Source organism: Lepus europaeus, chromosome 4 (genome assembly GCF_033115175.1).
Source record: "Lepus europaeus isolate LE1 chromosome 4, mLepTim1.pri, whole genome shotgun sequence".
Lineage (NCBI taxonomy): Eukaryota > Metazoa > Chordata > Mammalia > Lagomorpha > Leporidae > Lepus > Lepus europaeus.
Genome location: NC_084830.1, coordinates 138,991,548 through 139,005,383, shown reverse-complemented (window position 1 = coordinate 139,005,383; position 13,836 = coordinate 138,991,548). Strand labels below are relative to the sequence as shown.

Here is a 13,836-nt window from a genome sequence, read left to right as displayed (position 1 = left end):
GCTATGAAAATATTTCTTTACAGCACTATTTTTTTTTTTTGACAGGCAGAGTGGACAGTGAGAGAGAGACAAAGAGAAAGGTCTTCCTTTTGCCGTTGGTTCACCCTCCAATGGCCGCCGTGGTAGGCACGCTGCGGCTGGCACACCGCGCTGATCCGATGGCAGGAGCCAGGTGCTTCTCCTGGTCTCCCATGGGGTGCAGGGCCCAAGGACTTGGGCCATCCTCCACTGCACTCCCTGGCCACAGCAGAGAGCTGGCCTGGAAGAGGGGCAACCGGGACAGGATCGGTGCCCCGACCGGGACTAGAACCCGGTGTGCCGGCGCCGCAAGGCGGAGGATTAGCCTAGTGAGCCGCGGTGCCGGCCTACAGCACTATTTCTTTACTCTGAAATAATAATTTTGGAGACAAAGGAAAAGTAGATTAATTGGCTTATTTAGTACTTTTTAAAGATATACTTCATTTATTTGAAGAGAAGGAGGGAGGAGAGAGAGGGGAAGAGGGAGTTCTTCTATCAGCTGGTTCACTCCTCAAATGGTTGCAACGGCCAGGGCTGGGCCAGGCTAAAGCCAGGAGCCAGGAACTCCATCTGGGTCTCCCATGATGGGGGACAGGAGCTCAAGCATTTGGGACATCCTCCCAGGTGTATGAATAGTGAGCTGGATCAGAAGTGAAGCAACTGGGACTTGAACTGGCACTCCTGTGGGATGCTGACATCATGATGTCAGCTCCTATTTATCAATTGAGGAGATAAGTATAAATAAACAGATAAATTTGAGGAAGCACTTTGGCATATTTAACTGAAATTTGGATGTGCATCCTTTTACCTAAGGATAAATACACAGACATGTGCATGCATTTACTTTTGGAAATGTACCTAAATATTCAACCACAGAGTAAAAATAAATTATGAACTATCCACATAGTGAATATTATGTAGTCTTTAGTGAGAAGGAAGCAGTACTATATGTACTGACATGAAAGGATGTCCATCATTTTTTTAAGTAAAAGTGAAAAAAGTAAAGTTATACAACATTGGGTAGGGTATGGTTCCATTTTGGTAAAGTTCCTAGGTGTGTGTATTCATGTATGCATAGGTAAAGTCTGGAGGAATGTACCGTTATCTGTTCATGGTTTAGTCCACAGGAGAAAAAGATTTTAAAGGACTTTCACTTTTACTGATTTTAACATTCTGAATGAATTGAATGTGGCACAAGGAACATTTTTTTTTAAAATATTAATCACAGGAAATCTACAGCCTGACTTTATCAGGGCTGTTGTTACTTAATAGGTTATCAAATATCATTATTGATCCTTGGAAAGAATGACTTTTTGTTTTAACTTGAAAATCCCCCTATTTCTTAATTCCTGCTAGTTTAAGGAGGACTAAATTTCCCTATCCTGTGAGGCATGACTGTCCAATGTATCCTAAATGTACAATGACTTATGAAACAATAAATTTTTAATATACAGCTGAGATTTTTAAATGAACTTATGATAACTGGATAAAAGCAATGCTAGTTCTGCTGGAGAGTACTGTAAAAACCAATCACAGGAGACTGTGATGAAATTTTAATTATAAAGGATATTGGATATCCTAATGTGCCAACTGTTAGAATAGATGTAACACTGAATTGTAAAGAGGGAAAGCGAGATTTTTATTCAGTGTTGCTTGAAAGCAGCTCTGTATAGTAAATTGTTGAACAATTCTATTTCAACTATCATATCTTAAAGTTACCATTGTATTTTCTTTGGTTCACTAGATTTATTAGGGAATTGGCCAATAGAATTAGCTAAAGAAAAGTCACATTAAAATAAAGCGTTAATTGATTTGGGAGTTTTGTGTGTATTTTCTTTGTGTTCTGTGCTGAAAAGCTGAAGCTGGCATTAATCAAAGCATATTGTTGTAGGTGCAGTTTGAAGGATTTTGCAGTCTTTGAGACCACTAGCTCAGAGATGCCATATGAATAGAAACTACCAGATTTTTCTTCTCAATCCTGTCAGCCAAGTATAGCATGTTTCCTTTGCTTGTGATAGAAAAAAGAAAGAAAACACTGAGGCAAAACTGAACAATCTAGAAGTCATTTACAAATAGCTTTAAGATGATGAACTCAGGGGCCAGCGCTGTGGTATAGCAGGTGACGCCGCTGCCTGCAGTGCCAGCATCCCATATGGTTGCCGGTTCTAGTCCAGGCTGCTCCACTTCTGATCCAGCTCTCTGCTGTGGCCTGGGAAGGCAGTGGAGGATGGCCCGAGTCCTTGGGCCCTGCACCCGCATGGGAGACCAGGAAGAAGCTCCTGGCTCCTGGATCCTGGCTTCAGATCGGTACAGCTCTGGCTATTGCAGTCAATTGAAGGGTGAACCAGTGCATGGAAGATCTCTCTCTCTCTTCTTCTTCTCTCTGTGTGTAACTCTTTCATATAAATAAATAAATCTTAAAAAAAAAAAGATGAACTCTGATTAGGGAAGGGTTTAAATGCTATTAATTACCTCATCAAAATTTCCTAAGGTATTTTTTCCTTTTTTTTAAGATTTATTTATTTATTTGAAAATCAGACATACACAGAGAGAGGAGAGGCAGAGAGAGAGAGAGAAAGGTCTTCCATCTGCTGGTTCACTCCCCAGATGGCCGCAACAACCAGAGCTGCGCTGATGCAAAGCCAGGAGCCAGGAACTTCTTCGGGGGTCTCCCACACGGCTGCAGGGGCCCCAGGACTTGGGCCATTTTCTACTGCTTTCCCAGGCCATAGTAGACAGCTGGATTGGAAGTGGAGCAGCTGGGTCTCAAACCGGTGCTCAAATGGGATGCCGGCGCCTCAGGCCAGGGCATTAACCTGAAAAGAGACATTTAAAACTCATAAAACATATTAACATTTTTATCTTATTAGGGGGATTTATATTTTATGCACCTTTTTGTGTGTTGTACACTTAACCTCTGAAGGAATTATAAGAGAATCTATTAGAGCTGGCTCCTTGGTGCTACTTCGCCTGCAGTGCTGGCATCCCATATGGGTGCCGATTCTAGTCCCGGCTGCTCCTTTTCCAATCCAGCTCTCTGCTGTGGCCTGGGAAAGCAGTAGAAGATGGCCCAACTCCTTTGGCTCCTGCACCCACATGGGAAACCAGGAAGAAGCTCCTAGCTCCTGGCTTCGGATTGGCACAGCACTGGCTGTTGCGGCCATCTGGGGAGTGAACCAGCGGATGGAAGACCTTTCTCTCTGTCTCTCTGTCTCATTATCTGTAACTCTACCTCTCAAATAAATAAATAAAATCTTTTAAAAAATAAAAAAGAGAACCTATCACAAGGAATACATGAACTGTAGAGTGCTAAGGTATCAAGATGCTAAGGGAATCCCAAAAAGGGCAGCAATTACTTGATACTCTGAATATATAAATGGATGATTTTAAGAGTTGACCTTTCTTAGAGGTACATGTTTGTCTGTTTCCAAGCAGCAAACACAATGGGCATAGAAAGCAGAAAGTGGGCCTTCAAGATATGAACTCAGATCACATCTTGGAAAACAGTTCAAATTCAAGGTGCCTTAACAGTATCTAAATGAATGCTTTGGCTAGAATCCACTTGGGAACAAGGATGTTTTTTAGTGCCAGATTCTCATCTCATTTTATTCTGTGGCTAAAATCCCAAAAATTGTAGAGGAGAAATGGCCAAACAAGGTTTTCTATTAAAATAAGAGGCCCTGAGTGATGAATGGAAACTTGGAATAGGTTTTAATGGCAATACTCAAAGCCAAAAGTTAGCTTAAATACCAACTTAAAGAATTTGGGCATGTATTGAATCTCAAATGGAATATTGGTACTAATTTTAGTGAATTAAAAACATGGTTTAATTTAGGAAGTTGCAATTCTTGTTCCAGAATAGCTTAGCTGGCTGCTGGATTGACCTGAATACTTGCTCCCTCTTTGTCTTGAGTCATTGATAAAATGTTGAATGGGGTAAAACTGAGGGTGGATGCCTACAATTTCCAACTAGAATTTCCTTCTAGGTTGAAGTATTCCATTAATAGACACTCTTGAGTGAACCAACGGAAGGAAGAACTTTCTCTCTGTCTCTCCCTCTGTGTATAACTCTACCTCTCAAATAAAATCTTAAAAAAAAAAAAACACTCTTGGGCACTGTTATTCAAACAGTTATGAAATTACCTAACTCTACTCTCTAGTGAAAAATATAGAATTATAAGATATTTTTTAAATAAATAACAACCTGTAATATTCTATGATTCTTGTTAGAACATCTTGATTGGGTATACAATAGAAAAAGTAAAACCCTAAAATAACCAGCTTGATTTTTTTCTATTACCATTACACAGTCTGTCTCAAATCTTTAGCCTTTGTTGTCACTTTTCCAGAGATGGCTTGAATTGCTTCTAAGCAATTTTGAGACACCTCAGCTGAGTATCAATAGTATATTTGTTTCTTAAAATTAGATTTAGAGGATCCCTCCCTGAGAACCAATTGTTAATGGTAAATATTTAGCTGATGTATTCTTTCTGCAGGAAGGGAGATGTGAAAAAAGTCAGCTGTCATTTTTACAAAAATCTTTTATCTTCCCTACGAATGGGCATTGTACCTGTGAATGCGTTGGAAAGTATTTTCCTTCTGGAGATGCATGAAGATCATAATCCCATTCCTTTTTAACAAAATAGAGCTTTAAAAACTACTTTGGGCCACAATTAAACATGAGGGATGTCCCACTTTTTAAATTTTAAATGTTAAATTTATTTATTTGAGTCACAGAGAGAGCTCCCATTTGTTGGTTTACTCTCCAAATACTCCCAGATCCGAGGCTGGGCCAGGAACTCAAAAACAGTACTCACATGTGGGTGAGATGGACCCTACTACTTGAGCATTGCTTGACGCCTGTCAGAGTGCATGTTAGCAGGTGGCTGGAATCTGGTGCAGAGCTGGGACTCAAACCACATGTGATGCGGGTATCTCAAGCAGCATAAACCGCAGGGCCAAACATCTGCCCTAAGGATGTTTGTTTGTCTACTTTTTAAAAACCAAATAACATAGGCTTTATGGAGAATCTAAAGACACAAGATACTTCTGTGTATTGGCAGATACTTTTATAGTAGTCATCCCAAAACTTGATCAAACTAATAAGCATGTTCTTTGGCCCTAAGGCCAGAGGACTGTTTGTTTTCCCAAAGGAAAATGATTTGTAATGATGTTAATAATGAAGAAAGGAAAATTTATGTGAATTAAGAAAGTTTATGAGTGCCAGCATTTTTCCTGTAGGCTTAATTCTGTTGTGTTGTGATTGGTTTTGTTCTCATGCCCAGTGATCTCATCATGGATGCATTTCACAAATATAATTAAGAAACACAATTGAGGAATACTATTTCAAAATCCTTGTCTAGCATAGGAGTAAAATACTGTATCCTGTCTTTTCATGGTTCTTTTCGCATCAGGTCCCTTTGTTTTGAGCAAGGAGTATCTTTATAATTTATAATTTTAATATGAAATAGTGATAACATACTACTTTTGGGCACAGTCTTTCTTAGGGTCCAGCAGCTTTATTAGTGGCATTCAGTTCTCCAAGTTTGAAATGCTTTGTTTCAAATCTTCATTGGACAATTTTAAATGAAAAAATCCGTAGGGAAACCATTGCAGGTTCTTGATTCCTTTGCCCATAAGACATGCTCTGTGTACAGCAATGAGGGAATGCCTGAGTTGTAGCAGCTGTTCATGCATTTGCTAAAAATAGGAGTTGGAGAAAATGAAGCAACTTACAGTTACTTATTGAGAGTCTATAAGGTTTCCTACACTGTGAAGGAGACACAGAAATACATGACATGGCTCCTGTTAGGTTCTCATAATGAAAGAGATAACATTAAAGTATTTAGATGAATAAAAGAATGACATATATCTCAGGGCTGGCGCTGTGGCACAGCAGGTTAAAGCCCCAGCCTGCAGTGCTGGCATGCCATATGGGCGCCAGTTCTAGTCCTGCCTGCTCCACTTCTGATGCAGCTCTTTACTATGGCCTGGGAAGGCATGGAAGATGACCCAGGCCCTTGGGCCCCTGCACACATGTGGGAGACCCAGAGGAAGCTCCTGGCTCCTGGCCTCCCATTGGCTCAACTCTGGCCTTGTGGCCATTTGGCGAGTGAACTACCAGATGAAAGATCTGTCTCTGTGTCTCTACCTCTCTCTGTAACTCTTTGAAACAAATAAAATAAATCTTTAAAAAATGACAGCATTCAGAGATGTGCTGCAGACTGTGAAAGTGTTTAGAATAGACTCTGTTTCATGGATTAGGTGGGTTTTGATCTGGGCCCTGAAAATGTACAAGTATATAAGGCTTAGAAGGGGGTGGGTGGGAAGAAACTATTTCTGTTCAGAATTGCACAAATGAATTTGCAAAATTTAGTTCTGTTCAAAAAACATTAATTGAGCATCTCTGTGCCAAGCTCTATACTGAGTGTTGGAGATTACAGTATATAAAGGAACTACCCTGTACTCTGTTGCAAAAGTATTTCTGTATGTCCTAAAGATGTGAATCTCTTGTGAAGACATACATCCTTTAAAGGAAATCTTATGACAGAAGTCTGTTTCTCTTGGTGATATAAAAAGGGGTTGTTTTTTTGTTTTTGTCTTGTTTTCAAAATATAGGCTAAATTCTAGAGCTAAATGAGAAAGCTTAACTTTGGTGCACCTTCATCTTCCCCATCATCACTGGTTTCTTATCTGGCATCATTACAGATGCATGTCTGTGTTTGATACTGAGGGGCCATGCTATACAGAGACTGTCAACTAAGGTGTTACCTGGTAATAATAAACTGCTGCATTTAACAGCAACAGTCACTGTACAAATCGCTTGACATACATTATCCCATGTAATCGCAATAGACATCACTCAATATTGTTTTCCCCAATTAAGCCAAGCAGACTGAAGCTAAGGTTAAGTAACATGTGCACAGCCACACACTGGCAGAGGTTTGCCTGACTCCAGGTTCTGTGTTCTTAGTAACTGTTCTGTTCTGCTTTCTAATTGCTCATTCTTAAAGGTCCAAGGGAAGGAATGCATAATGGTGTGGGTGAGGCATAAGCATTAATATTTGCAGAACAGGCACTAACCAACAGTTGGAACAATCACATTCCAACAACTGGCAAGGTTGGCAGGAGCCTCAGTAGAGTAGTGTGGGGAGCTAAGTCATCCTAGTGCCAAATGCAGAGTACACTATCTCTTTAATATGTTCTCTTTGAAAAGGAGGGTGACTGTGTTGGCCCTGTGTTTCCCTTCCTAATCTAATTACTTGAGAGAGTAAACACTAGTTGGAGCTTCCGATCTTAAAACATCAAAATGGACAACCTGGCAGGTGTCCTTGCTGGAAGATGACAAGATTGCTGAAAGACAGGTCCTGCTTTTTCTCCCAAGACGTGACACTCGGGGACTTCCATTACAAACATCACTGAGCCTCTGTCACTCTAATCTCTTCTTTAAGTGCCTGTGATTTTTTTCAGGGGCACAGGGCCACGTATGGTCAATACCCAGTGGCCAGGTTTCTGAGCTGCGGGCAGAGGTGGCAGCGACTGGGAGGGCTGGGAGGAGATGTGGGAAAGGAAGGTCACTTTTCCTGACAACTTATAACTTGATTCCACTTATAAGCCATTTGTTTTCAGAAATAAGTAATGGGTGAGGACATAGGCCAGGCCTACAATTTGTGCACTTGGGAGATTAAGGCTCTGTGAGATCAAATTACCACGGCAAACAGAGACAGAGTTGCAGTGGGGATGTTCGGGGAGGGTGCAGACTGGGAAAAGCCAGAGTCCAGAGAAAGGAGGCAGGAATAGATTCTGATGGAAATTGCTTCCCACTCTGCACCCTTGAGGGAACAAAGAGGACAAATGAGCAGCAGCAGTGATAGGAGGAAGCTGGGAGTTTTCTCGGGGGTTAGATTGGTTAGGGCGGACAGCCTTGGTAATGAGTGCACTTAGTGGGTAGAAGGCAGGGGTTTGCTAGGTCAGGCCTTTGAAATCTAGGTGTTAGGATTAAGACCTTGGCTCCCTCAGCTGTTCCTCGAGGAGGGAGGCATGTCAAGTGTCAGGTCTTACTCTGGCTTTTTTCCAGTCCAGAGCTAGAAAATGACCCACAGAGGGAGATCTGTGAAGGCTAAAGGATTCTGGGAGATGAGGAAGAGAAAGGACACTTTGGTGGGTGCTTTTGGCACGTGGAGCAATAGATGCAAACCTCTGTGGAAGACGAGAGAGAGGGCCTGGGAAGAATGACACAGCATGGAAAGACTTCCCTCTGCATTCTCTGCTGAACAGACTGCTGTGTGTTGCCTCTGCAGCAACACAAGGGAAGTCTTGGGGGCACAGAGAGGCAGAAGTCTGTAGGAGCCCTGTATTTATAGAAGATGAGCTGCAGCCACTGAAATAACTGGCAATTGTAAAAATAAAGCCCAGCCTCCCACGTTTTGCTTAATAACAGATTTTTTTTTTTTTAAACTGCAATGCATTCATGGAGTTGGAGTTCCAGCCTGGCTTGGGGGATCAAGACTAACTCTGTTGATTTCATGGTTTTGCAGGCTCTTGAAAACGTTGTCATTCATTAAAGAAAAAAAAAATTAAATCACTCTTGAAAGAAAAATATTTGAAGTAAGATTAGGAAAAGGATAGAATCTCTTAGAATTTTTACCAGGTTTTCCCCTACTGTGATCAAAACGGGTCAAGTGAGATCCCTATGCCGGCAGCTTCATGGAGCCAATTTTAAAAAGAGCATTGTAAACACCGAAACGCTGGGGATTTGCCAGGGCACACACGGAAAGGCTGCATGTTGGATCCAGGCTTGCTCCCCGAAAGACGGCAGCGCTCGCCACCCCCCACGTCCCCCCCCCCCCCCCTTTGCCTAGGAGTTTAACACTGTCTCGAGTACTTCAGAGTGTTCCAGGGCAGGTCCTCCGCACCTGCACAGCCCTTGCCTGCGATTGTTTCCTTTGAATGTTGGAGCTGTCGCCCAGGTGCGGGTACTTAGCTGGGGCCCCTCTGTTTATTTTCCTGGATTGCCTTGAAAATCGTTTTCCTGGGAAGCTGAGAGCTGGAGTTCTAGGGACTTTACTGCTTTCCCCCACACTAATCTCCTTACAAGACCCGTTAGGCAGGCGCGAGACCGTGGAGACTGGATGAGCAGTGCGTTGGGGGCAGGGAGGAAGGGAGTGGCCGAGTTCCTGCGGTCGGCTGCTGGGAGCCGGCGGGTCCGGCTGGGGAGGGGGCTGGAGCGGCTGAGCAGTTCGAGGTCGCCGTCCGCCACCTGGGTGCGGAATCCACGCAGGACTTGCTCAGCGCTCCCCCCGCCCCCTCCTCCTCCCCTCCTGCTTCCTTTTCCCTCCCACTGGAGCAGCTACGGCTGCAGCCGCAGGAAGCCGAGCGGGGCTGAGCGGCTCCGACGCGAGCAGAGGCGCTGAGATGTGGGGGAGTCAGCGCAGGCGGCGGGGCCAGGAGCCCTTGGGAGGCCCGACGAGGGGAGCGGCCCCCGGCGTTTGCTAGCGCGTGAGCCGTGGGGGAGCGGCGCAGGGTGGCACGAGCGGAGGCGGAGGCGGGGCCCGGGCGCGGAGCACGGCTGGGGACGCTGCTGCCTCCGGCCCTGCCCCGCTGCCTCCGGCGCGGCCGGTGGCTATGGAGCAGGCGGGCACCAGACGTGGGGCCACAGAGCGTCCACGATCCCGGGGGCCCATGCCCTGGCTGCTGCTGCTGCCTTTCCTGATGCTGCTGCTGCTCCCGCTGCCGGGCCCAGCGGCCTCCCAGCTACGATACTCGGTGCCGGAGGAGCAGGCTCCTGGCGCGCTCGTGGGCAACGTGGCTAGCGCGCTGGGGCTGGAGCTGCGGCGTCTGGGGCCCGGCTGCCTGCGCATCAACCATCTGGGGGCACCCAGCCCGCGCTACCTGGAGCTGGACCTGGCGAGTGGAGCGCTCTTCGTCAACGAGCGCATAGATCGGGAGGCGCTGTGCGAGCAGCGGCCTCGCTGCCTGCTCAGCTTGGAAGTGCTGGCGCACAACCCCGTGGCGGTGAGCGCCGTGGAGGTGGAGGTACTGGACATCAACGACAACTCGCCGCGTTTCCCGCGGCCCGACTACCAGCTTCAGGTAAGCGAATCGGTGGCTCCCGGAGCGCGCTTTCACATAGAGAGCGCGCAGGACCCCGACGTGGGCGCCAACTCGGTGCAGACCTACGAGCTCAGCCCCAGCGAGCACTTCGAGCTGGACCTTAAGCCCCTGCAGGAGAACAGCAAGGTGCTGGAGCTGGTGTTGCGGAAGGGCCTAGACCGCGAGCAGGCAGCGTTGCACCACCTGGTTCTCACAGCCGTGGACGGGGGCAGCCCGGCTCGCTCCGGCACAGCCCAGATCTCTGTGCGTGTCCTCGACACGAATGACAACTCTCCCGCCTTCGACCAGACCACTTACCGCGTCCAGCTGCGGGAGGACGCGCCCCCAGGCACACTGGTGGTGAAGCTGAACGCCTCAGACCCGGACGAGGGCTCCAATGGCGAGCTCAGCTACTCCCTGAGCAGCTACACGTCAGACCGGGAGAGGCAGCTCTTCAGTATCGACGCCAGCACCGGGGAAGTGCGAGTAATCGGGGCGCTGGATTACGAGGAGGCCGCCTCCTACCAAATCTATGTGCAGGCAACCGACCGGGGTCCAGTGCCCATGGAGGGTCACTGCAAGGTGCTGGTGGACATCGTGGACGTGAATGACAATGCCCCGGAGGTGGTGCTCAGGGATCTGTACAGCCCAGTGTCCGAGAATGCTGCGCCCAACACCCTCGTGGCCCTTCTCAGCGTCAACGACCAGGACTCCGGCTCCAATCAGAAGGTGAGCTTGGGCGTGGAGGCCACTCTGCCTTTCCGACTGAGCGGCTTTGGCAACCCCTACACACTGGTGGTGAGCGGCCCCCTGGACCGGGAGCGGGTGGCCGCCTACAACATCACAGTGACCGCCACTGACGGGGGAATACCACCGCTCACATCCCAGCGGACCTTGCAGGTGGAGATCTCCGATGTCAACGACAATCCGCCGAGCTTCCTGGAGGACTCCTATGCCATCTACATCCAGGAGAACAACTTGCCGGGCGTCCTGATGTGCACGGTGCAGGCCACAGACCCTGATGAAAAAGAGAATGCGGAGGTGAGCTACTCTCTCCTGGAGAGGGAGATTCAAGGGCTGCCAGTCACCTCCTATGTCTCCATTAACAGTGCCAGTGGCAGCTTGTATGCTGTGAACTCCTTTGACTATGAGAAGTTTCGGGAGTTCTTTGTGACGGTGGAGGCCCAGGACAAGGGGGTCCCATCGCTGAGCAGCACTGTGACCGCCAATGTGTATGTGGTGGACGTGAATGACCACGCCCCTCACATCCTATACCCTACCTCAACCAATTTGTCCGCAGCCATTGAGATGGTGCCTCGGACTGCCCCTGCTGGCTACCTGGTCACGAAAGTTATAGCCATGGACTCAGACTCTGGGCAGAATGCATGGCTCTTTTACCATCTAGTCCAGACTTCTGACCTGGACCTCTTTAAGGTGGAGCTGCACACAGGAGAAATCAGGACTACCAGGAAGATGGGAGATGAGAGCGGCACCACCTTCAACCTGACCGTGGTGGTCCGAGACAATGGGGAGCCAAGGCTGTCATCCTCTGTCGCCATTACAGTGGCCGTGGTGGACAGGGTTTCTAAAATCTTCCCCGACACGCAGAGACACGTGAAGAGCCCTCGGACATACTCTGAAATCACACTTTATCTGATAATTGCATTAAGCACAGTGTCTTTTATATTTCTTTTGACAATCATTGTTTTGAGTATCATCAAGTGCTACCGTTACACTGCGTACGGCACTGCTTGCTGTGGAGGATTCTGCGGCGTGAGAGAGCGGTGCCCTGCGGAACTCTACAAGCAGGCCAACAACAACATTGATGCCAGGCTACCCCATGGCCTCAAAGTGCAGCCTCACTTCATTGAGGTTCGAGGGAATGGCTCCCTCACCAAGACTTACTGCTACAAGGCCTGTCTGACAGCAGGCTCAGGGAGTGACACGTTCATGTTTTACAATACAGGCGCCCAGACAGGACCAGGGCCCGGGGGGGCCCAAGCGGCAGTGACAGACAGCAGACACCTCACAGGCCAAAGTGGGCAGAGTGCTGGGAACCTGATTATTCTCAAAAATGAGGCTGTTTCTCAGAATGAGGTGAGACGGTGGTCAAAGGGTCTTCCACGAACCCGGCGTCATGTGGTTGGTCTTACGGACTTGTTAGCAGGGGCAAGGATTATCTGGTAACCTGAGTATAAATAGTCTCTAATTTGTTCTTAATCTGCTATGTTGCCTGTCTAGAAAAGTAGCATGCGAGAATTTGTTTTACTTCCCATTTTTGTTTCTGGTATATGAGTACATACCCAGAACATTCTTTGCAAAGTAACAACCAGTCTTAGATATGTGAGGTTAAAGCACAGTGCTACAGAGAAATAGAACTGGCTTGGGCCTGAGGATTACGTTTCAGGGAGCAGCATGATGGGATTCAAGGAGAAAAGGCCTCTGCTAGATCATCTATAGTAAAAGTTGGGTTTCGTTAATCCTATAGGAGTATAATTTTTTAAAAAACCTCTTAAACCTATAGGGCCTGTCATGGTCAACTCTATAGACTTTTCTCTGTTTATATCTTGTGTTGTCTACTGTGCAAGTTGTCCAGTTAATCTCTCCTATAACTGCCCTGAAATAATATGACAAGATCCATGACATCCTAACTCTTCTATAGGGGGCTGTCAGAGGAAATGAGTGATGTCATTTGTCTGGGTGGACCAGGGAGATTTTAGAATAAGTGGACTAAGGATGGTGAAGACCAGGACAAGCTGAGCTTGAACAGGAAGAGAAGGGGCAAAGAACTCTCCCACCAGCCACCTTTCTTGGCATACTCTGAATTCATCGTAGGAGGATATCCCTGGTACTTTAGTAGTCTGTAATCTTCTGATTTCCTGTTGACCGTTCCTGTGGTCTTGAGGAGCTGTAAAGTAGCCTTTTCAAGCCCCTGATTCTTTAAGTGACAAGACTTCAAGGCACACGTTCATTTTCTAAATCTAAAAATTTGGTTTGGCAATAACCACAGAAGGCTTGGAAAGTAGCTGCCTTACTGGACGTGAATACAGGTGTTAGTATATGTGCTAGTTCTGAGCTCTGAGAAGGCGTAACTCCAGTGCATTCGTTATTGTGAAGAAGGTACATAAATTGCTGGAAAGTGATGGGTGTGTGTGTGTAGTATGTTGTCTCCACATGTGTGCTTGAAATGATAGACACCTGCTATGTGATTCTTTAAACTTAGGTTTTAAGAGCCAAGATTTTGTCCCATACATAGTGATGAATTATCTTTTGAAACAACTACTTAGTAGGTAGTTTTTGTCTGTTCTGTGTTCTTGTGATGCTTTTTCATTCTCATGTCGCTGTCTTTTTATCAATGTCCATATTGTCACATGCCAAGTTCATGATAATCTTGGATGTAATGCAGAAGCACAGAGTTTCCTGTTTCTGGTTGAGAATAGATTTTTCCCATGGATATTGTAGACAGATTTATCCATTTTTCAGAAGAGCCTGGTGTTAGTCACTGCTGAGAAGCCACTTCAGACAGATTGGAGATTAAGAAAAATAGAGAGGGGGAAAATCAAAGTTTCCAGAGTGCTTTAGATCATACCTTTTGGAAGCATGTAAAAGGGCTTAGCTTTAAATGAGGATGTTGTAGACATTTGCTTAACAAACTCCTGTGAAGCCCCTTGGGATTGGGGTGGGCTGCAGGTGGTGAAGAGGCACAGAGCAAGGGGCAGCCAGGGC

General features: G+C 46.4%; 1 protein-coding gene across 4 annotated transcripts in view; it reads left to right on the top strand.

Moving 5' to 3' along the window:
• LOC133757974 (protocadherin alpha-C2) overlaps positions 1-13,836 on the top strand; it is a 130,086-nt gene that overhangs the window by 76,275 nt on the left and 39,975 nt on the right. For 2 of the 4 annotated variants that reach the window (XM_062188990.1, XM_062188989.1), the window contains exon 1: positions 9,643-12,207. The exons of the other annotated variants lie outside the window; for them this stretch is intronic. In XM_062188990.1, the coding sequence (XP_062044974.1) occupies positions 9,643-12,207 (2,565 nt within the window). Of the gene's footprint in view, positions 1-9,642; positions 12,208-13,836 lie in introns of those variants that run through there. 4 annotated transcript variants of the gene reach the window in all.